Here is a 23,023-nt window from a genome sequence, read left to right on the forward strand (position 1 = left end):
CCAGCCAATGAGCGGAATCCAGATCCGGAGCATCTGATTAGACTCGTCACTCACTCAATGACTGCGGCTAGCGTCAGGGGTACATATTTTTCCTTATCTCACAACCAAACATTGCGGCACGTACATGTTCACGGCTGACCAAATTCTCAGTTCGTGCGCCTCCACACGACATGCGGAAGCTTCAGATCGACGACTTCATATGCATGGTTCATCTGGGAAGTCGGGATGGCTAGTATGGCTGTTGTACACCAAGGCAGATCGCAACGTGGGTGCTGGCAAACATAGTGGCCTGGTAGAGCATTGTCTTGCAGGGTCATTGCTTCTCGTCTGGGTTAACGATCTGTCCATCAGCTCGTCAGGTGCCGCGACATAAATTCCTAGCAACTTATGCACGACTTTTGCACGAACACAAGCATTCAAGATTGCGACTCCACTCCACGCACACTGATCTGAGCCGTAAAGATAAGGATGGAGCTCCTCCGGAGGTGTATCCTGGACGCACGACTCAAGTGATAACACGCTAAAGACAATTGAACCTACCAAGCTTCAACCCCTTCATGTTCCCTACTTGGCTCACCATCCAGATGCCGCCCTCATATAATGCTGAAGCCTCAGGCTTCTGCTGGGATACTGCAACAATATCACCGTATGCTGTTCAGCCAGGGACCCTCACCACCTTTCGAGCTTGCAAAATCGGGACACAACCTCGCTGCCACATTGTCGGATCGGCTATTCACAGTTCGAACAGATACCTGCCGGACGCTTTTTCGTGATACGCAATGGGGATTTCGCAAACTTTCAACAGCAGCGCCAAGCTTGTCAGGCTCGCGACTTTGTGCATAGGTCTTGTCGTCATAATATGGAATGCAACATCTATGCAATCGACACAAAACGTGTACAGTCGTCTTACAAAACCATACGCAGCATCAAACCCCGCCGATGATCTTCACAACGAGTTCTATGGTACGGTGGGAAGCTCGTCGGATCTCACAGGGCCTGTGCAAGCGGGAAGACATAACCATGCTCACCATGCACCTCCCAACCCTTCAAGCAAAGCAGAATCTGCAAGCTTAGGACTCAACGGTCGTCCGAGGCTGCCACCTGTCGATTTTATCGCCCAGCACGTTCCGCAGCCGAAGGAGGATGGCTCGCATTTTGAGAAGCAAAAGCTTAACGACTATATTGATGCCATATTCAACCTTGACAACAGCATATTCTGGCGCTTGGAATGTCCGGAACAACACAACCAGGGACCACGTTACCAAGTCCTTCGTGAACTTTCCAAGCAGGACCCTGGCATAAAGTACTTCTTCGCCCTCGATCTGTACAACATTATCGATATCCTACCTCGGCTGCTAGGGAGTATTATTCAAGTCATCAAATTTCTTGGTGCCGAAAACTGTGCTCTTTCCATCATTGAAGGCCGTTCCCACGACGGCACATATAGCGTCTTGTACGGCATCCAAGAGGAACTATCAAAGCACGGAGTGCAATACTGGCTCGATCAATCCGACATAAACCCACATGCCGACGGCGTCGACCGTATCGAGGAGCTGTCTAAACTGCGCAACATGGCTCTAGAACCTCTTACAAACCCCAAGACCCGCCCAATGTTCAGCGACAAGCCGGTCATAATGTTCGTCAACGACGTCGCAATTTGTCCCGACGACCTCCTCGAAATGACGTATCAGCATCTCCTCCAAAACGCAACACAGACCTGCGCAATGGACTGGGTGGACGGCGGTGACCTCTTCTACGACGCCTGGGTTTCAAGGTCAATGTCTGGAAACACATTTTTCGAGATTCCACAGGACATGAGCTGGGCCTTTTCGAGAAATATGTTTTGGGACGAACCTGACGCATACACATTGTACAGAGAGAAGAAGCCATTTCAAGTGTTTTCGTGTTGGGGCGGGATGGTAGTGCTTGATTCGGCACCTTTCATTGATGGCCAAATCTCGTTTCGGAGAAATGTGGAGGGTGAATGTTATGGTGGGGAGCCTCAGACACTGGCGAGTGATTTGGTGAAGATTGGTATGAGTCGAGTGCAGACGCTGCCGTATGTGCATGTGGCGTATAGCAATCATGAGGCTGAAAGGGTTAAAAAGATTAGGGAGTATGTGCATGATGTTGTGAATGTGACGGTGCCGGTGAACAAGTTTGAGGACGACAAGGAGACTCAGCGAGTAAAGTGGAAGCAAGCACCACCCAGATATAGGTGTATGCCGGGGTTCAATCAGCAGTGGTGGGTTGACACAGTTTATGTGCCTGGTGATGAGCATCTGCAGTGAACACTGGCAGGGGTTTATGATTGAAATGTCCATTTTCATGATCACGACCAAAACTGCATGAGATATGGGTATGAGTACATGTTCATGGTCTGAATAGAATGAATTGCCGACTCCGGGACTTGAGTAGTCCTGAATGAATATACACGCCATATGACACCGACTCCAGTATACAGGCCACTAGCAACAGCGACAGCTCTACTCACTCCACACCATCCTCCCCACAACAGAGACTTGCTTCACGATTCCCACACCCACGCTCACGTCCTCCACACTCTTCAGCTCAAACATATACATCCCCTCTTGCAGGACATATTTCCCCGTCCTCTCATCAAAGTCAGCCAAATCCCGCTTCGCTACCTCCACCTCGACCTTCCCTTGTTGTCCGGGCGCCACAGCAGTCTCGGTACTAGCCGATGCGACGAATTGCGCATCTTCAGGCGAGAACATTGGCCACGCATCGATCTTTATCGACTGGGATCGTGGTTGAGATGAGGTATTGCGGATGTAGGTGGTGATTCGCCAGTGGTCAGGTGTGTCTGTGATTGTGGCTGTGAGAATTGATTGGGAGGACATGATGGGCGAGGAGTATCTGGTATTCGGAAGGCGCGAGGTATATCTGATTTGCAGGTGGGCTGTTGGCCGCCGTGGTGATGGGGAGAAGCCGTTGAGGACTGCTGCCATTGTGATTTTTTGCGAGAATAACGGTTGTAAATTGGTGGATTGGATTTATTCGTCAACACAGTGTGTGTTTATGTGAGGTTGTCTGGTAGAAGAAGTTGAAGCAAGCTGTCTGGAATCAGCGGTCTGATAAAGTGGTGAAGTCAAGGTGACATACAATCAGGCACCTACTACGTAGTAGACCAACAGCGAGATTACTTTGATTTAATAAATGCCGCAGTATGAGGCTTTTGACGGTACAGTCACCGTTGCGGCAGCTACGACGGAGGCACTGGAGACTGAAGCTTTCCTACAGCTCTGGGCTTTCCTGCTTGGATGTGCTTGTTCTTCCAGAGATGTGGCGTGACCAGAGTGAAAGTGTCTTGAATCAGTCTAGTTGGTCGCCTAGTGTTTTGTTCTGCGAATAAAAGGGTGTTTAGTGGGGTTTCGTAGCAAGGCAGATCCACGAGGTCTGCATCGGAAAACGTCGGTTCTGGTGAAGCGAGGTCGTGGTCGTGTGCCGATTCGGTTGTTTGGTTCGAGTCTTGGTGGCGTGACAACCTCGTGTGGCAAGCTATTTGGTTCGCCTTGTTTTAGTTGTTGCAGCTGTCTTTGGTGTGCAGGTTGCGATCCCGGAGGAAGCTTTCGTGACATGAGGAGGAATGTTATGGCGAAAAGTTGACGGATGAATGCTACTCACAAACACTCGCACCCAGATTGCCAGTACATGGAGGGTTTCCAAATGAGGGTTTGCTACATTGTGTAGTGCCCACTCTTTCCACTAGTCGTCCTACCTCTTGCTACGAGAAATACGGCCAACTGCTGGCAATTGTGCTCGAAAGGCAGACGTAACCTGATCGAATAGATTCTTGGCTGAAAGCCATATATTTCCTTATGCTTTGCCTGTTTCTGACCTCCTGACGCCATCGAGTTCGAGCACAGGTCCCGCATACTTGTGTCGCCCACTGATCAGATAATACGAAGCTCCAAACAGAACCCAACCAGCGAGAACCACAGTACTGTAGTTCATGTTTACTGGTGTAACGGGGTAAAAATTCGGCCACGTGCTGTATGTTTGATTAGCAGCGTCCCTCCCAGATGTTCCAGGTTTGGCATACCTGAAAAAGATGGCCACGACGAGCCAAATCAAAGCTACAATGTTGATGGCAGGACCAGCGCGACCTAATCGGAACGGACCCGGCTCATGTGCACCTGGTTTGCGACCAAAGAACAGCATGTAGACGATAGGCAGCGTATATGACACATACATGCCAATGATTGCCATGGTCAAAATAGCATTGAAAGCAGTCGTGTTTCCGAGGTAGATAAACCCAAGCAGGAACTGCAACACTGTCACGACAACAATCATTCTCACCGGCACATGGAATTTAGTGTCGATCTGAGCCAAGTAGGCAGCTTTCGGAGTTGCATTATCTCGCGCTAGGGCCCAAGCTGTTCGCGATGTCGATGTGAGACCAGCGGCGTTGGCTGCAACAGCGATCAGACTAGGAATGAGTGAAAGTACTGTGGCTCCAGCCCTGCTCCTGGTGGCATCGAAGAAGACCTATGTAAACGATCAGACTAGACTCTCCCGTGGAAAGCAGCATGAGACTCGCACTGTACTTACTTGGATGTATGGGAAACCAAATGGCGACGCTAAGACGGTATCGAGATCGCCGAGGGAGAACAAAAGCATAAGACAGTATGCGAACCCAATCAAACCATTCAGTACAACTGACCCAACCATTGCTAATGGTACATAGCGTTCCGGTCTCGGAAGTTCCTCACTCAAGTGAGCAGCGCTATCATAACCGAGGAACGCATACGTCGTCGATAAGAGACCTATGAGCCAGGCGATACCGTCGTTCGGCCAGCCAGTAAGATTGGAGGTCTCCACGAAGACGAAGTCCGCATCACGTTTGGGCGCCATTGCGGCGAGGACAGCAAAGACGACGACAAAGCCTATGATGTGCAGCAAACCTATATCTCTGTTAGCAACGCTTTTGCAATTGATGTGCCACAGTACCACAGGCTTCGTTGGTCAGCGACAATATCCGAATACCGAATATGTTGATCGCAAGAGCGTAAACAAGGACCAGATCATAAAACAGCATGCCTTGCCATCGCTGTGGAATATACGTGTCGACATTGTTCAGGGTAATGAGTGCCTGTAGTTGTAGTCCACCAGCAAAGGCAGCCGACGCTGTCAACACAATCTGGCCTCCAATTGAGATCCATGCTGTGAACCATGAAGAGATGCGTCGTCCTTTAGCTGGCGAGATGCGTGCGACCCAATGGTATTGTCCAGCCGCGCTGGGATACATACTAGCCATTTCAGCCAATGAAGTGACAATGGCCATGGATCCGAAGAAGGAGATTAGGCTAGAGCATCAGCATTTGTCTGGTGCGGCTCAACTAGGTTACTCACTAATTGTAGAAGAGGCAGGGGGCACCACCTGTTCAGGATCAGATCTCGGTTCTTGCAGCTTGGGTGATCTCGAGCCTTCTTACCGGACACTAGAGCTTGTGCTACGACAGTAGACAGCGCCTCCCATGTTGCCATCAGGCAGAGACAGAGTGAACCCAATGACCATACTGAAAACTTCTTCTCAAGCTCGGGTTCGGTATCACGGTTGGTAGTAGCTCTGCTTTCGATATGTTGCAAGTCGGGGTCATTCATACCAGCATATGGCTTATGTTCGTTACTCATCGTGCCGTGTTCTCAGTGGATGTGTCGATCTTATCACAGCTATATGTCGAGAACCAGGACATGAGGCCCTCGACGCCATATTCCCTTTCTATACTCAAGGCTTTGCTGTGGCGGACAAAAACCACGCTCTGGGTGCGAACGTGGCTATCATTTTAATCTGTTCAAGGCTTAATTGAGGATGCGGCTGTGTCTGATTGGACAGCGCGCGGCCTCTTGCATACCAGAACCACGAGGCCCAGGTTAGGCTTACTCAAAAAGGACCGAGTTGTGGGAGGGAGCTTCAAAAAGGCGTCGAAACCGCCGACCTAGAATTCAGTGGTGAGGCGGGTATATTCCGTGCGGAATCAGGGCCGTGTCAGTGGGGCAACTACGTCGAAACACAAGCAAACAATCTTGGTAGGTGCCTTAGGATGTCCTTGGGTGGTGACTTCCAAGCACGCAACTTCGAGTCACTCAAGTTGTAGTATGTCATGTTATTCTGTTAACTATAGCCTCTACAGAACAAGATCGCCAGGTGTACTACCGGTAGTGGCGCTTGTATCAGGCATACATATTCGCTCACAGAATTGCCCTGCCACAATAAGGTCGATACTATTCAGGGCGGTTACTATTTCGACATCGTTCTGCTTGATCCGTATTTAGCTTGTTTTGGAGTGTTCCTCTTCATAGAGACTATGCTTCCTTCGAGCAATGCTGGCTCAATGCCATGACTGACAGTATGGGTAGCTAGAGGAAAGTCCTCTCAAACCCCTACGACCTCATCCTGGAATTGGTTTAGGTCAAAAGCCATTTTTCCAATATTGTCATTAACTCTAGAATCCAAGAAGGGAGTGAGCTTCAGGTCAGGTCGTGCCGTTTGCGATGAATTTTGCTTCCTGCCGTTGTGCACTTCCCTAGAACAAGAGCCTATGCAAGGCCAGCAGCTGCTGTACTCATATGTACGGGAGAGCCACCAGCACAATCTGATACATTCAGGTTATAAGCCTATCCATTAGGCACCAGGTCCATGAAGCGTTCGGACAGTACACATTGGTGATCCAACAGAAGAGAAAAACAAGAGCCGGGACAATCTTGCCTCGGCAAAGCACCACCAATAACGATAGCTACAACGGTTATCGCGAAGAGCCTCTGGTAGGAGCAAAATATGATGTCGGCAGCAAGAACACTACCTATCGACAGTGCTGCCATGATGCCCCTTAGCCAGAGGTTGTTCATGTTGACGACGAAAGAGCTACTAGTAAGCGAAAACGCCATTGAGCAACTCCAAAACATACATTGGAAGGTGATGACAGCTATAACCGCGAGTGACTGAGACATCATCGCAAGCACCGACTTGCGCTGCGACATGCCGCGATAAAGCAGACCAAGTCCTGGGTTGATCCAGAAGACGAAGAACGCGGTCAACATTTGGTACACGTGACGGAACTCCAGTCTGCTATATTACGCGTTGACATCGATCTCGCATGGGTTGATGCCTGCAGGCACAGACGAGCCCTACTCACAATGCCTGCCGACATGATTGGAGTATCACGGTGTTCTCAGCGTGGCCAAATGATAAGACATCAGCCCAATTAGAACAAGTCATTCAACGCTTGGAACTTTGAGTCAGAGAAATCAAGCATTCTTGGCACAGGCTGTTAGCTGCCTTCTTAACCAGAAGTTGATCTCAGGCAACAGACAGCTCATGCACGAAGCAATCATAAGCTGATGACTGTTGCATCTGCTAAATGCGAAGTGTCGGATTCAGCAATCAGCTGTGTTGTCGGACCTCTATTGCCACGTCTTGGCCATTTACGGGGGACACGAAGTATAGCGACAATGATTCCACCCTGTGTCTATCAAAGAGTTTCGATGAGCAGCCTATAGCAGAGCAGGAATCTTGACTCATCAGCTTACGAGACAGGGCGATCGAACAAACTGGCTACCAGTGGATCATCCTCGCTAACACAATCACGTCAGCAAGGTCACTCAGAAACCATTTTGGTCAGAAGTTTTCGCTGCACTTCTCATCTACAGGATGGAATCTGCTTTATGTCTGCTCCCTTGAGTGTCACGCATTCAATGTCCAGACTCTTACCGCTCAGACGAAGTTTGCAGTGGACTGAGAGAGCAAGGACATTGGCTTATTATAATAATCAGTCTCCGTGACAACCTCTGCTGGAAAGACGAAATAATACATATGAGCTAACACAGAGCACACCGTCAGCGACGTGGACTTGATATGCAAACGACATGAATGCAACGTGATCTGTTTCCGAGGTACCAATCCGGGGAGAAAGCCAGCCCAGACGACCAAGATGCGCGGATGATTTCATTACCTATACACGGTGTCTTGAAACACCAACAGTAGCTACAGGCCATGGTGCTAGTGCAGAGTGTGACAAGTTGTCGATCTACAAGAGGTTGATATCTGAGGTTCTAGGGGTACGCCAATGCGACCGAAACGTGCCTTCCTCAGCCTAAACCTTAACGAACCAACTTACCTCGGTGACTTAATCTCGAATTGAGCAGGATGCTACTCGATCGAGCTGCATTTGCGGAGAACCCCTGCTGTTGAGTCCATTCGAGGCAAGGCTGTAAGCATTGCAACTTATGCATCGGACGGGTCAACTCCGAAAGACACCTCGAATACTGTTCACCCAGATATCGAGACCAATCGTGATCGTTGCAGGCTTGCTTGGCTTTTGGTCGACCATGTGAGTTAGTCTTCTCGAAGCCCTGACAAGCTCCTCCACACCTTAAGAATGTGACACTCAACAGTGCCGTGGTTGGTTCACTGTGATGGCGATGTATTGGCAAACGTTCTTGACCAATCATAGATCTTGCCAAGACGGTTGGGCGATGTCTTCTCGGGTCTTGGCAGGCGTGGCGTTGGCAGTGCGTGCGGGGAACGTGGAGGATGTGTATCCGGGACTGGTCGGGGGTCACTACACTCATACCGGTTTGGAGGCCGATGCAAAGGGCATGACGGTATGGATGAGCGATGTACAGAGTAAGATCTGCCCTTAAAGAGGAACGAAAGCAGAGCAGCCATCGTTTCCCAACTCTTTCGCCTTCACTGAGTAGCGGTTGCTCGACGACCTTGAAGAGTTCGCAGTTATTACTCCTTCTTCTCGAATCCGCCACCTGCCAATCATCATGGGTGTCGATCACGCTGTGAGGCCTGCACAAGAAGACCTGTCAGAAGTCTCTTCACTAGAGAAGGAACTCCGTTCCACTGAGGTCGAGGTTGGATATGCCTCTGAGGAAAAGCGCAAATACCTGCAGGCAGGGCTCAGCAATGATGATGCGGAATTTCTGCTCTCCTTGACACCCAAGCAACAGAGTGCTATATACCATAAGGTGGACGTAAGGGTGGTTCCGATGCTGGCGTACGTCATGTCTTTCTGTTTGGGCTACCACCTACTGATAGGATTGCAGATTGCTCTACCTCATCGCCCACTTAGATCGAGCCAATATTGGCAATGCCAAGATTGAGGGTATCGAGAGATCATTGGGCATGAGAGGGACGGATTATAACGTTGCAGTATGTCCACGAAGACCATGACATTGAGCCACTATTCTGACGATAGATACAGGTTGCTATATTTTTCATCCCTTACATCCTCGTAGGGACTATCCACCTCGACCATTGATCTGCCTGCTGATCCTTTGACAGTGCGAAGTGCCCTCTAACCTCATATTGGCAAAGTTCAAGAAGCCAAGCACATACATTGGCATCTTGGTGTGCGCCTGGGGCTTGATCATGACTTGCAGCGGTTTCGTACAAGGCTTGTGGTCTTTATGTTTTACTCGGTTCCTCATCGGCTTGTTCGAAGGTCAGTCCACGAGCTCGGTTGATAGCTTCCAGGCAACGAGCCTGTCTGTTTGGTGCATGATGCTAACTTACCTCCAGCTGGGTTCTTTCCAGGTTCGATGTGGCTGATTAGTCAGTGGTACGAGCCACGTCGTACAGGATTCCGAATGAGTCTTTTCTACTTTTCCAGTGCTGCTTCTGGAGCATTTTCTGGCTTGTTGGCTGCCGGAATTGCTCAGATGGATGGTCTTGGCGGTCTGGAAGGTTGGCGCTGGATGTAAGATGGCATGTCTATCAGCAAGACCTTTGCTAACATCTGCCAGTTTCATCATCGAGGGTATCGTATCGGTGATTATAGGTGCAGGCTGCTTCTTGCTGTTGCCTGATACACCTTCGTTGTCCAGCCGATGGCTGAAGCCGGATGAGATTCGCTTCTTGAACCTAAAGTTTCAAGCCACTCGTGGTTCGGCCAGAGACGAGCTGGCAGAGAAAAAGCCAAGGTCGACACCAAGAGGCTCGGTCGTGATGCAAGTCCTCACAGACAAGCATCTCTACCTCCAAGCCTTGGTCTTCATGTCGAATTCGGTCCCGAATTATGGTCTGAAATTCACGATGCCACAAATCATCCGGAACATGGGTTTCACATCGACTAATGCTCAGCTGTTGACGGCGCCACCATACTTCCTCGGAGCCTTCAGCGCGTTATTCTGCTCATTCCTTGCAGACAGATTCACCTGGCGCATGCCATTCATCGTCAGCTGTCAGTCATTGTTGCTGGTAGCATATTCGGTTCTGTTCGTCAAGGCACCCAAGATCTCCGACAACGTCCCTCTATGCTACGTCATGGTTGCCTTTGCCTGCATGGGAGTATACCCCATCATTCCGAACTGCACTGCTTGGACAGTCAACAATCTTGCTGGGTCAGAAAAAAGATCTATGGGTATAGGTACGTAATAGAGCGACAAGCTGCTTGTCAATGCTGTGTTTCGAGCAAATGCTGACAATTACTTAGGTCTAATGATTGCCATGGGCAATTGCGGTGGAATCGTCGGCAGCTTCATCTTCTTAGACAAAGAGAAGCCAAGATACCCATCGGGCTTCGGCTCGTCGCTCTCCTTCGCAGCGGCAGGTCTGGTGGCCGCCTTGACATTGGAGTTCTTTTACAACCGCCACAACAAGAAGTATGAGCATATGAGTGAAGAGGAAATCCGACAGAAATACAGCTCGGCCGAGCTTGAGAAGCTCGGAGATCGAAGCCCTCTCTTCAAGAATTCGCTGTAGAAGCGAGCCAGGTATCCTGTTGGTGTTATCGATGGAGAAGATCTTTCTATGCTGTCTCAAAGGATTGAGCAGTTGCCTTCGATAGGGAAACGAAATTCAGTGAATTTGCTCATAGCCTCTTGGTAGTGTGAGCGTTCTTAAAACTTAGGGCGGGACGATGACAGCAGGCGGCGTTTTTTCCCACTGTTACTGTCTACGAGCTGGTCAGGTGAAGACACAGCAAATGCGACGTCTCTGGAAGGAGCAAACTACAGCTGCCCGCACAAAACAGATAGAGCACTAAGATCGACCGTAGCGTCCTTCGTACGGTACTCCACAACGCTATATAGACGCAATTAAGCCGGACCTCTATCTCGGCCTGCGTTCCTCGTACAATTTCTTCTGACTTCACTTCCTCGCAACCACTATACAGCCTCAACATTTCACTCCTCGCAGATACCGAAATCATCACCGTCGCTGAAGTCTCTCCTCGACGCTTTCTGGCGTCAGCTACATCGTCGGACACTTCTGCTACACGTGTATGATCAAAGCCCGACTGCATAAGACTAGCATTGCCCTCCCATACGAGATCACGACCTCCGCACCGATGTTTCTGGGAACCTCGCTGTCGCTTCATTCATCACGACCATCAGATTCCAGTAGCGATCTTGCAACGTAACTGTACCAGGCACAAAAGCGGCTTGATATGGCTGCGACTGCATAAATGCTTGGAGTGAGTTGTGTAACAGCACCATATCGGAGCCTGGGTCAATTGAATTTCGTATCGATGAATGCTTTGAATGCTCGAGGACTTATCTGGGTAAGCACTCCAGCGGCAACGACGTCGTATGAGTGACCTACTTGATCGCCCGTCAGTGACTTGGTGATTGGAGTCCTCTGACATCTTTCATCAAGAACAACGAGAAGCTTTAGTAAGTGATCACAATTGTTGTCTTACTAATCAATGAAGAGACTCGACGAGAGGTGGTAGAAGAAGACACAAAATGGAAAGGAGTAAATGAGCAGGTACAGAACGAACATGCAGGTATTTATACATTGACTTGGGTCCGAACCTCCATGTCCATGACACATTGCTGCAAGGATCTCAAAATCACCTCGAAGGAACCAATCGTGTCGGAGCATGGGGGTAATCTGAGGGGTCAAATCTGCACAGGAGGACGATACGACAACCTGGCATGTCCCAGTGACCCCTCCTCCACATGACGGGGCTACCATAGTCCCAACCTTCTGACGTCCACCTTGGGTCCTGGTATGCCTGGTATACACTTCCGTTCAGCTCTTCAATCCCGTCACGTCCACAAAATCCCCTAACCCTCAGCCATATCCGTGCTTCGCTTTGCTTTGAGCTTGAGCTTGATCTAACAATGCCCAATTTGTAGCTCGTGTTATCAATTGGATGATGTCTTATTGCTAACCTTCCTCACGACGCAATAACTCAAGAGCTTCTCTTGCTCTCTTGCTGTGCTCATCAAAGGTTTCGCCATTGTCTTTCTGGGCTGAATCTGCAAACAAGTTGAGGAGCTGCTGTTGGATACGTGACTGTACTAATGAAACATTCGAAACTTGCTTGTCTTGTGTGGTTTGTTTGTGTTGACCTTCAAAGTCGACCTTGTCAGATGCACCCGTGCTGTCTCCTTGTTCCACATCCATGCCTGGTACTTCCTTTGCGGACAGCTCGGAGTAATTCTCCATATTCGAGCCTGGTCGTGAAAGCTGGTTCTCCTCCTGCAGACTCTCACAAACCTCCTCAAGATCGATACCACTTTGTATCTTCAATAGACGGCGAAAGGCGTTCCAGTTTCTTTGTTGCCACTCCTCCGAGTTTGCTTCATTTCTAATTATTTCAATCAAGGATCGTCTCGCTGCTGCTAGGTATTCTTGAGCCGACGCATCGATCTGTCGGCGAGGTAAAATGCCTTTCTCGAGTCGACTGGGGGTGCCCAGCGGATCGGGTACCATTTCGGTCCATAGAAGATGGTCATCGTGTCGAAATTTGTTTACAATCTCCTCCTCAAGCGCATCTAAGTCAGAACGGGCATTACAGGTGGTAGACATGATTGGGTATCTGTATCGTTGGGAAGACCGCGGTCGGATTGAGTTTGCTCAGAACAACAACAGGTTTGCAGGTTAACATCGGATACCCGTATTCTTTGATCTATTTGTGCCGCGTTAGCAACCCGACGCAGTCACAGATTTTCACCTGCAGCTGTCAGCCGACTTTCAGCCACCCGTACTGCTCACCTCCCTCATCTCAGTCGTCAAGCCCAGGCTCATATTTCCGCTGCGCAGTCAATCAGCCATCTTCCTCCAAGAGCCACTTCCCACAATATGTCACCTTTCAGAGGTTACAATTATCTCAAGATCGTGACCAACGGGTACCTGCTTCACGCCTGATGTCATCGTTACAGTAACTTGGCAGTAACGAGACCGGACCACAATAAAACAGCTCTGATTTTCGCAGTACTAAGAGGCTGACAAGACTAGCTGAGATAGAAGCTTGTGGAAAGCACGTACTGATCGACCAAAATATCCAGTCCGGCATTCAGGAGAGCTCCAACTAACGAGGCAAACAGCACGGTCTGATCAAAAGTTGCCTCGACGAATCAAACACGATTACAGGACTTTATAGCTATTCCCCTTCCTACAATGCAATGCTCTCACACATCGGCTTCGAGCACGAAGAAGCTTGTCGCGAGAACAATCTAGCATTGTTTGGCCCATAAATGCCATCTACAGAGCTTCACTCTTATCCCCGTATTTGGAAGCTCCAAGTCCTGAGGATTTCAGAAGACTGCAGAAGAATCAAGCCCGACTGCGATATCTCCCTGTCCAAAACAAAGAAGGACCTCAACATCATGGATACACATGGTACTTCTACAGCCCACTCATGGAGGAGGACACCTTTTGTTTTGACTTGTACAGCATGTCGAGTAGAGGAAAATTTTAGCCCATTAAAGAAGTGTCTGTCTTATTCTTCTACTTCTCTTAAGCTGCCAGGCTGACCTATTACATTCTGTGACGAGATTGGGATGTCGCTCAACAACTGCCAATCACCTGTTGGTGTGCCATATCTTGCATATCTACTGGTGACTCTAACGCATTCTAGCACCATTCGAGCTACGCTAAACCACAGGTGCTAACAGAAGAGAATGTCCTCGGATGCAGGCCATCAAGCGAACCATAATACATGGCTTCACCACTACCCAGATGAGCAGGACTCTAGCCTCATTTCCCATGCATACCCAGTGCCAGCACTGACAACCAGGAGATGTCTGTATCCGTCAAGCGCAGAACAGGACAGTGCAATCTCGAGCATTAACTACAATGTAGCTTCTGAAACTCCAATCTCATTTCCCTCTCCTGCTACGAATCCACCGAATTCGCCCTTCCTCGATACTGGCCAACCTATCCCTACGTTGCAAGACCGATACCCTCCCTCTCCAAACATAGCGTTCCGTCCACCCGACTCCACGCTCGACTCGTTTGTTGCCTCTCACGACTTATTCTACCAACCAGGGCTAGCAGAGGCAGAGCTGATACAAACTCCAGCTGACGAAAACCTGGCCTGGGGAAAGACGTACAAACAACGTCGCGGAGCTGCAGCTAGGCAGAACTTTCCAAGAGAATGTAGAGCATGTGGCAGACGATTTCTATATGCTGATTCAGCTGTCAAGCATTGGCAAAAACATCACACAGAGCTCGGTCCGCCGAACATCATATTGAGGTATGATGCACCAAAACGACCTATGCCAGGACAGCCTCGCAATGTCCAGTCAGCCAAAGCTCAGAATAGAAGAGGTGTTACGCCTGCAAATACGACTGACGAAGACCATACTGTCGTTGTGCCTCATGCAGAACGTGAAGTGCGACGACGCCCGAGGGCTACTCGAGCTGGGAAAAGACTGACGGTGCAGCAAGACAAGCGGTCTTCAGTAGATCTGAACGCGACTCTGCCCTCGCCGCTGTCTATACCGGACAAATCTATTCGATCCAATCCGCGAGGGTCGATCCCATCCTCGTCGATTAATTCACGTCCAATATCTGCTACCAGCCAGCACAATACAACTTCTTCTCGACAAACTCCCAATCCTTCAACTCCTGTCACGAATACCAGGCTCTATAATGCCTCACAGCCCTTGACAGTCCACGACGATCACAGGGCGACCTTCGCCAATCAACCTTCACTTCCTCTACTTACCGCTGCCAACGCTCCCGACAGAGCAGAGCAGGCTCTCATCGGCATCCGTACCATAGCCGCTCTCACATCACCAAGAGCTCGGCGCGAGGCCTTCAGCCATCTCGAAGATGAGTTCAAGAACATCCGGCCTCAATTGCCTCCACCTGAGGTCGAGCCTGCAATACCAGAGATGATACTAGATCCTGCTTTGGACGTTGACTTTGGACATGTTCATCAGCAGTGGGATCAGGTTGTTCGGGATTGTCGATGTGGGTATCACACCGAACACCGCGTGGCGGAGTGGACAGGTGGTTGGCGGCACACTCCCAGCAATGATGCTGCCTAATGGCTGTTTCGACAAGGATACTGCGACTCTGGGTTAGCATGCTGGTTCTCACCGGTTCTCTGTGTGGAATGCTGACGGCTTAGACTACTGGGACGAACGAATGGACGGCGAACAGCTATCGATTCTAGACAGAAAATGTGATATGTGAAGCGGCAGAATAAAAGAAACAGTGTGGCGATACGTGTACAGAAGGCTCCTACATATGCAGGATAAAGAAACGTACGGACTATATGTGAGAATTTGTGTATATCGATTGTGTTTTTCTTCCTCTTTTCTTCTTCTCTACTGCCTCGAATACTGTTACAATTCTCAACCTATAGGAATGCTCAATTCGTGCAGCCAAGCTCGTCATCGCTAGGTTCGCTTGAGTAATACTTCTCCCTCTTACAAGGAGGAGGAGGGATGCGCCGGGCAGCCATGTACCACTCGGTTTGTGCGGCGAACTCATCGCTATCGCAGTCGTCGCTGCTTGCCTCGCGAGCTTGGCAGCCGTAGCCTTCGTCAGCACGATATGTCAGAATCTTCCCGAAACGGAGGCTGCAGGGCTTCTGTCGTGGAGATGACTCATTGGAAGTGTCCAGGTGATCTTGCTGACTCAGTGTTTCAGCCTGCGAAGAGAATTTGCCTTGATACTTTATCAACTGGCACAAGGATTCAGAGCTTTGTTCGTCTTCGTTGAAATATTCATCCAGCGCATCCGTAGCATATTCACGCTGAAGCTGGAGCTCTCGAACAGTCGCTCTGACGCTTTCTCTGGCTCTGTCATTGTGTATTAGCAGATGCCGTGTGTGCTTTGGTGGAGGTGGAGAGCGCATTCGTCGGCTAGACGAGCGTGGCGCCTGTCGGAAGAGACAGGGTGGTGTGATGGGACGCTGACGACTTGGCATTGACTCTGGACCGGAGTCTGAGGAAACATAGTCGAGTTTAGGAAAGTAGTAACCACATTCGCCAGTGTAAGGCATCTTTGCTAGCAAGTCTTGCACTAGTACCCACCTGTAGTATTAGCTCTGGGTATAATTGCCTACTTCCGCAGCTTCGAAGTATAGCTTGTACGATGCCGCTAGCTTGGTGCTTGTATCTGTCTGATCAACTCTAATGGGAGACACAATCGATGATTCTTTTTAAAGATATTTTCCTAAGGCTGGATTAGTTGACCACAAGGACAAAGGACTCAACAAAGACAATGATGTTCGAAAAACATTTTGGTGTGCAGTATCTTCAATGAAACGTCCTGGCGGATGCCTTGCTTGCTCGTTGTTGTGATTGAGCAGCGATTCACCAGACGAAGGACGATATGCTTTCGACAGGGTGCGTATAACACATGAAGGGACAGGTCGGGGTCACCACGTTGGCCTGTACCATGTGAGACAAGGGCGACATGAACTGAATAGCTTTTTGGCAGAACAGCAGGTCAACATTGTCAGCCTAAAACTCAAGTGAGGGCTAGGTAGCCTGCTGTTAAGTCTTCCAGGTACATTCGATGTGCACGAAAGCTGTGTCTGCAACAGAAATAAAAAGAGTGGGAGGATTCTAGACAAGAATGCAGGAACGACCAAGAGATTGCGAGTGCACGTGACCCTGTTTTTTTCGTGTTCAACCACCCATTTCGAACCCCCGAACGCTTCAATTTGAGAGGCTTAGAGGGCAAAAGAAGGAACAAAAATAGCAAAAAAACGTTTAGCTTCTCTTTGATTGAGCGTGTCATCCTTAGTGCAGGGGCCATGCTAATCTTCTCTGTATCGTTTCAAATTGACCAAATGCCCGAAGGCAAAGCGCATTTTGAGAAGTAGACAAATATGTACCTATCTAGATGCACGTGACAGAATCAACACACGTGCGCTAAGTGACGTCGGCACCAAGATGCTCGTCTCTCGAGCTTGGTCCATGGGTTTTCAGGTGAACGCATTCGCTTGAGTAGCTTGCCCTCCGCGCAAGCAGTTCGAGAGGACAATAACGTTCCTTTGTAGAGCTCTATATTGCTCCCAAGCAACGCTGAGAACATGGTCACCGTCTATAAGATTCTCCCTGCTTACGTATTGCAGCAATAGCTAGTGGCCTTTTTCGCAATCCTTGTCCATGCCTAGTGAAACCACCCTGGACCATGGCTAAGCAAGTCTCGCGCTTCGAATCATTACACGCCAATGCTTCGCATCTAAAGCTTCCCACCCACCACCAGCTCTCTAATCTTGTCAATACTCGACTCTACCGCAGTCTTTGACATCGCTTCCCACTTCTTGATATTCTCTTGCTGCTTCTCTACTGGTGTGTCTTCTGCCATGAACCACTCGAATTGATACGTCATGTATAGTTGTCCGCCAGCACCATCAGAAATCGTATTTAGCACCTTCGTGCCATCTGATTGTATAAACTTGTGCGCCTGTTAATGCTGATTTCACCTATGTAGATGTTGTCAGAACGAAGGATCAGCTTACCTCGACTTTCATCTGTGGGAAAAAGACACAAGACTCCCTTGCTTTGCGATCATTTTCAATGAAGATGACTTCGCGCTTGACCACTTCGCGTCCATGCTCGTCCTTCTCTTCTGAGAGGACTTGGGTAGACTTGATGGCGTTGGGCACGAAGACCTGAGCTTGTCTTCTATACTTTTATCAGTCGAGATCTCGTTGCGATTCGTTGTTAAGTCGCGAATTGAGCATAACGAGCGGACGGACTTACACTTTGCGCTGTAGACCTTGCCATACTTGGTCTTTGGATAGGACCGGAGTTGCACCATCCGGATTGATAGGTGCAGTGTAGGCAAGGTATGCTGCTGGATGTGACATGGTTGTGGTTCCAGTGCTGCTCAGGAAATTTGTGTTGCTTCGAAATTATACCTATAGTCAGCTATATATATAATCGACATCATTGAGAAGTCACAAATTAGTTCAGTTACCACTTTTGGCCACGACCCCACCTCAATTTGTAACACTGCTGTATTGGACCTTGCTTCTACCATCCCCAGTCAAACGGCTCGCAAGTTTATAGATATTGATTGGTGTCTTCTGTGCAATACCCTGTTCGGACCGCTTATGAATATATCGGAAAAAGAAGATCGCGTCCACACCACATACACGGACGTGCATGCACTACGATATTGATGAGCAATTACTTCATCTATACGTATTTGACCTGCTTGTACTATTGCTCGGTGAAGTCTGGTTGACTATCCTGTACAGGATCACCACCCTCCGACTTTTTGACCTTTTTCTTTTTCTTCTTCTTTAGTGTATCTACAAGAGATTGTTCTGTTGTTTCATCCCCAGCCGGCTTTTTTGACTTCTTCTTTTTACGTTTTACAACTATACCCTCCTCATCCACGCCTTCCGCCACATGTGTTCGTGCTTCTTCTTCTTGTCTCGCCAATTCCAGTCTCTTTCTCTCTACCTCCTTCAGTGCAGCGGCCATCTCAGCTTCCTCAGCTAGGCGACGGTCAATGTCCAGTTGTAATGTACCTGATTGTTCCTGGTCACTCAGCGAGAATGCACCAAGATTGGAAGAATCGACAGAAAGAAAATTCCTGCGATTACCCGTGGCTGGTACGGATGAGGAGGGGGCTGTATTGGATAGATTGCGGGTCAACGATCGTGGCGCTCGGGTGTCGCTGAAAGAACTAGAAAGTTGATCTGATGTAGGATCAAGAGTCTCATCTGCTGCTATCATAAACTTTCTCTTCGGCTTCTTCTTTGGCTTTTCAGTCGATTGTCCGTGTTGCAGTTGGCTGGGATCGATGTTCAAGTCGACGATTGGTATTGAATCAACATCGAGATCACCTGCTTGCTTGCCAATGACGCTCGCTATCTCATCCGACGGAGTGTGTGCACCACCTGGAATATAGAATGGGTCGTCCCTGTTACGTGCGGCTCTTTCTGCCTTCTTTCGTGCTTGGGTCTGTGGTGAATCTGGGATTCCTTGATACGAGACTGCCTCGTCGTTATCGGCCTCTACGTATTGTGATCGAGTAGTCGGTCTTATCGATGCCAGGGCCGTAATCTCTCGCTCGAAGTAAAATTTATTGAAAGCGGTCGTCTGCTCGTCGTCGCCTTCTTCTTCGTCAATCAGCTGTGACGATCGGAGAATGGTATCTAGATTAGGGTTTAAGGGTGTGTCAAGGTCGAGGTCTTCAGGTATGGGAACTTTCTTCTGTGCTGCGGAGGACACCGGATTGAGGTCGCTGCCCTCAAAAAGTGCTGGAAGAGCATGAATCAAGAGTAGGGGCGCCTCAGGGGCATCGATAGTGGCCGCGGATAGTGCTTCCGATCCAAGTTTCAGTAGTTCGAGGAACTCGACACTTCTCTCCTGTACCTCGAGGTTAGGATGGGCTGATAGAGTGTCCAGAAAGCTTGTGATGCGTCCTAGCATCAACTCCAAGGTACCTTTGCGTGAGGCGTTCCACTCTTGATTTGCAGATTTGGTAATACTAGCGAAAACCTTAGGAATCGCCTGAACGATGGTGCCAATGGTGCTCGAAGCGAAATCTTTCGTCTGATCATGGACAAGCGAATTGATGACCTCGTAAGGCGAAGATAGATGGACAGCATACTCTCCACATAACCAAGCAGCGACCTCGAGGATCTCAGCTTGTCCATAGCCGTGGCTCGCGAAGTACATACCGCGACTGGACATGGTTGCCAGCCTCTCGGCAGCTCTAACAGCCTCTGGACGTAACTCCTTGACACGAACAGTGACATCCAAAAGTTGACTACCAATACGCGCCGGCAGGTTCAAAGTTCTGTCGTGTCTTCCAGTCAGTGTATCGTTTGTCTTACCTGGCAGTTGACGAATCAATTTCACTAGCGTCTCAATATACCATTCAAAGTCTGTAATATTAGCATACGTGTCAGCTGGACACATGTCCAGGATTTTGCTTATAATTTCATGTCGGTACTCGTTAGGCAAGGGCGAAGCCTCCGAGCCTCGCTTGTCAGGCACAAGCTTCTGCTCCAGGTCTGTGTTATCTTGATCCTCAACGGACCCGTTCAGAAAGGTAGACTTCTCCGGTGGCGCATTTGCCAACTGTTTCATCAATCTATCAACCACACTTTGCAAGTTGTCACTGCTGACCATACCTGTGGCAAGTTCCAAGGCCTGAAGCCTGATTGAGACGTCGGGATCGTCTAAACACCTCAGGATAACGTCTTGCTGCATAGCCACCAAAGCAGGGTGCGTGGTGACGATCTTATTGAAAGCCAATAGAGCGACATACTTGAGGTTTGGATCTCCCTCGAGGAGGATCATGCCTCTCAGTTTGGAGATACACAGATCGGCAACCTCCTCTACGTTCACACCAGCATCGGCTCCATCCAGAATGCCACCCTGAATGATGCCACTGACACACTCATACAGCAGCGACATAGCAGTAGTGCTTTGGATCAGATTGGTTAAAGGACGAACTAGCTTCTTCACCAATCTTGGCTCGAGAGGGGTCAAGACCGCAAAAAGCTTGATTATTTTGATGGCCATCCAGTTGTTCCCACCCTCTATCAATAGCTCAAACAATCGAGGTGCAAGGGGCAGAAAGTCCCGTGGACGCCTCCAGCCAAGCTCGCAAACGACATTGACCGTTGCTGCAGTCACACTCGAATCTTCGTTCTCGTCCAGCAAACGGTCTTTGATCTTGGGCCATGCCACTATAAGAGTCTCAGGGTATACCAGTGCTAGACGGTACAAAGTGGTGATAGTCTTCTTCCTCACAGCTGGCTGAGAATGTGTTAACCTTGGCAAAAGGTCCGGTAGAATAGAGAGAGCTAAAGAGGACGTGACAAGGTGCGGAAGCGTTATCAGAGGCAGTGACAGGGTAGGTATAGAAGGAGATGTCAAGTCTTTCTTCAGCAAGTTTTCGGCAAGCATGAGAACTTCAGTATCGGGTCGAAAGGTCTGCACAGCAGCAAGATAACCGACACGCTTCTGCATGTGCTTGGCAGCCGACATGACTTCCAGAATATTGAAAGCAGCCCATGTCATGTCGTAACCAAACATTTCCAGGTAGATTAGCTTTAACAAGGCGGTGGCTTTGACGTCCATGTCCTGAGATCTGATTTCCGTCCGACATTCTTTAATGGCACTTTGGATATACTCAGCTTCACGACCTTTGTGACCTCTCATTCCTCTTATGAGGTCGACCAGTGATTTTTCGAACATCTTGTAAGCCTTGGACAGTCAACTTGTCCTGCAACTGTGAGCACCGAGGATAGTCTTGTGGTATCAAGGCTTGGTTTCGAACAGCTTCCCTTCATGGCGCCGTTCCTTTTCATGTAGAGTGATAATGTGAAATCTGCACACGGTTGCACATTTTGCGAACCACACGCGGTATTCCTGTAGGATAGGCGTTGTAACGATACTACTGTATAGTAAAGAAGTTTATTGTCTGGTATACTACGGTTGATATATGGTTGGCTCGGGCTGGTCGCTAATGCCCGGAATTGCATACAAGGCTGCAGCTGAGCCTCGTTTGCTCCTCCCGCCGCCGGCCGTGACTTGACCCGCGTCGATTCCGTATCAACTCGAACTTGAGCGACCGAATAGTCGCTCCGGAGGTCAATTTGCAACATACGTTCTTACTGGAAGGCAGGTAGCCATAAATCTCGAACATGATATAGCAGATCCTCCCTAACATATAACGAAACCTGAATAGCCGGTCCGCAATACCTCGAGGCTCCAATCATGGCTACAGAAATGCAGCACTACAATCAGAATGACCCGGCTACCGTGCTAAGTCTTTCACAAAGAGCACCCTCTATGCTCTCCAAATCATCCCTGAAGCCAAAGTCGAAGCTGCTGTCCGTCGTATCTGCTATTGAAGAGCCTCTGGAATGGGCCGAGTTGGAACAAATCTTCCTCGCATGTCTCAGATCGAGCGACGATGAAACTGCCCACTTATGCCTCGAACGTCTAACGACCCGATTTGGTGCCGAAAACCACCGTGTGATGGCCCTGCGTGGATTGTACCAAGAAGCTGAAGCGAAGAATGAGGAGGACCTCCGGCGCATCCTTCAAGGCTACAACAAGATTGTGGATGCTGATCCCATGAATGTACCTATACACAAACGTCGGACAGCTTTAATACGCTCATTTGGAAAACAAACAGATGCTCTCGAATGTCTCGTCCAGTTTCTGGCTACCTTTCCTTCAGATGCTGAGGCTTGGTGTGAGCTGTCTGATCTGTACCAGACCCAGGGTATGAGCAGCCAAGCCATCTTTTGCCTCGAAGAAGCCCTCCTGATTGCCCCAAATGCCTGGAATTTGCATGCAAGGCTCGGGGAACTGAATTATCTGGCTAGTCAGTCTGGACAAGAAGGTGCTTCGGCAAATGAAAAGCACCTCACAGAAGCCGTTCGAAGATTTGCAAGAAGTGTGGAACTCTGTCAAGATTACCTGCGCGGGCTCTACGGCCTGAAAATAGCTACTGACAAGTTGTCCACTTCTCAACCAGCCAGGACGGCAGAGGCAATCTCCTCGGATGTGGTGCAGCAGCTCAACAACATGGCTGCCACAAAGTTGAAGCACATCATCAAGCAGGACTCGGCCCATGCTGTTGGTCCTAAGAAAGCGGAAATTATAGCTGCGCAAGCATTGCTGGACCAATCCAAGTCCTGAAGCCATCTATAGGATGATAATGCATTGGCAGAACGTGTCATTGACATGAAGTCGGCTACGGCCCGAAGCGCTCTCAGCCCAACATCAGGCATCATCCATGCTTCTGCAATTGAAATTTATGCAAGATCGAACATGTAATGGTGAACAGGTGTGTCTGCATAGAACTTCAGCA

The 23,023-nt window shown here is 49.2% G+C and overlaps 9 protein-coding genes across 9 annotated transcripts; 3 read left to right on the forward strand and 6 right to left on the reverse strand.

The window, feature by feature from the left end:
* Positions 1-779: 779 nt before the first annotated feature.
* On the forward strand, positions 780-2,291 carry LTR64_008551 (uncharacterized protein; the record flags this gene model as incomplete). The annotated part of the gene is made up of 1 exon (XM_064902862.1): positions 780-2,291. The coding sequence occupies one exon, from the start codon at positions 780-782 to the stop codon at positions 2,289-2,291; it is 1,512 nt and encodes a 503-aa protein (XP_064750751.1).
* An 82-nt stretch (positions 2,292-2,373) lies between these two features.
* LTR64_008552 (uncharacterized protein) lies at positions 2,374-2,972 on the reverse strand (the record flags this gene model as incomplete). The annotated part of the gene is made up of 2 exons (XM_064902863.1): positions 2,374-2,420; positions 2,495-2,972. 2 exons carry the CDS (start codon positions 2,970-2,972, stop codon positions 2,374-2,376), a joined length of 525 nt encoding a protein of 174 aa, XP_064750752.1.
* Positions 2,973-3,840: 868 nt separating this feature from the next.
* LTR64_008553 (uncharacterized protein) lies at positions 3,841-5,281 on the reverse strand (the record flags this gene model as incomplete). Its single annotated transcript, XM_064902864.1, has 4 exons — positions 3,841-4,015; positions 4,067-4,512; positions 4,576-4,928; positions 4,975-5,281. 4 exons carry the CDS (start codon positions 5,279-5,281, stop codon positions 3,841-3,843), a joined length of 1,281 nt encoding a protein of 426 aa, XP_064750753.1.
* A 3,515-nt stretch (positions 5,282-8,796) lies between these two features.
* On the forward strand, positions 8,797-10,735 carry LTR64_008554 (uncharacterized protein; the record flags this gene model as incomplete). Its single annotated transcript, XM_064902865.1, has 7 exons — positions 8,797-9,029; positions 9,079-9,184; positions 9,237-9,266; positions 9,317-9,476; positions 9,614-9,731; positions 9,778-10,400; positions 10,467-10,735. 7 exons carry the CDS (start codon positions 8,797-8,799, stop codon positions 10,733-10,735), a joined length of 1,539 nt encoding a protein of 512 aa, XP_064750754.1.
* Positions 10,736-12,145: 1,410 nt separating this feature from the next.
* Positions 12,146-12,790, reverse strand: LTR64_008555 (uncharacterized protein; the record flags this gene model as incomplete). Its single annotated transcript, XM_064902866.1, has 1 exon — positions 12,146-12,790. One exon carries the CDS (start codon positions 12,788-12,790, stop codon positions 12,146-12,148), a length of 645 nt encoding a protein of 214 aa, XP_064750755.1.
* A 2,794-nt stretch (positions 12,791-15,584) lies between these two features.
* Positions 15,585-16,220, reverse strand: LTR64_008556 (uncharacterized protein; the record flags this gene model as incomplete). Its single annotated transcript, XM_064902867.1, has 1 exon — positions 15,585-16,220. One exon carries the CDS (start codon positions 16,218-16,220, stop codon positions 15,585-15,587), a length of 636 nt encoding a protein of 211 aa, XP_064750756.1.
* Positions 16,221-17,410: 1,190 nt separating this feature from the next.
* On the reverse strand, positions 17,411-18,041 carry LTR64_008557 (uncharacterized protein; the record flags this gene model as incomplete). Its single annotated transcript, XM_064902868.1, has 3 exons — positions 17,411-17,635; positions 17,691-17,856; positions 17,935-18,041. The coding sequence occupies 3 exons, from the start codon at positions 18,039-18,041 to the stop codon at positions 17,411-17,413; spliced, it is 498 nt and encodes a 165-aa protein (XP_064750757.1).
* Positions 18,042-18,396: 355 nt separating this feature from the next.
* Positions 18,397-21,396, reverse strand: APL5 (AP-3 complex subunit delta; the record flags this gene model as incomplete). The annotated part of the gene is made up of 1 exon (XM_064902869.1): positions 18,397-21,396. One exon carries the CDS (start codon positions 21,394-21,396, stop codon positions 18,397-18,399), a length of 3,000 nt encoding a protein of 999 aa, XP_064750758.1.
* A 522-nt stretch (positions 21,397-21,918) lies between these two features.
* On the forward strand, positions 21,919-22,851 carry oca3 (Inositol phosphatase SIW14; the record flags this gene model as incomplete). Its single annotated transcript, XM_064902870.1, has 2 exons — positions 21,919-22,287; positions 22,366-22,851. The coding sequence occupies 2 exons, from the start codon at positions 21,919-21,921 to the stop codon at positions 22,849-22,851; spliced, it is 855 nt and encodes a 284-aa protein (XP_064750759.1).
* Between the last annotated feature and the right edge of the window lie 172 nt (positions 22,852-23,023).

This window comes from Lithohypha guttulata, assembly GCF_036872675.1.
Source record: "Lithohypha guttulata strain CCFEE 5908 chromosome Unknown scaffold_10, whole genome shotgun sequence".
NCBI classification, from domain to species: Eukaryota; Fungi; Ascomycota; class Eurotiomycetes; order Chaetothyriales; family Trichomeriaceae; genus Lithohypha; species Lithohypha guttulata.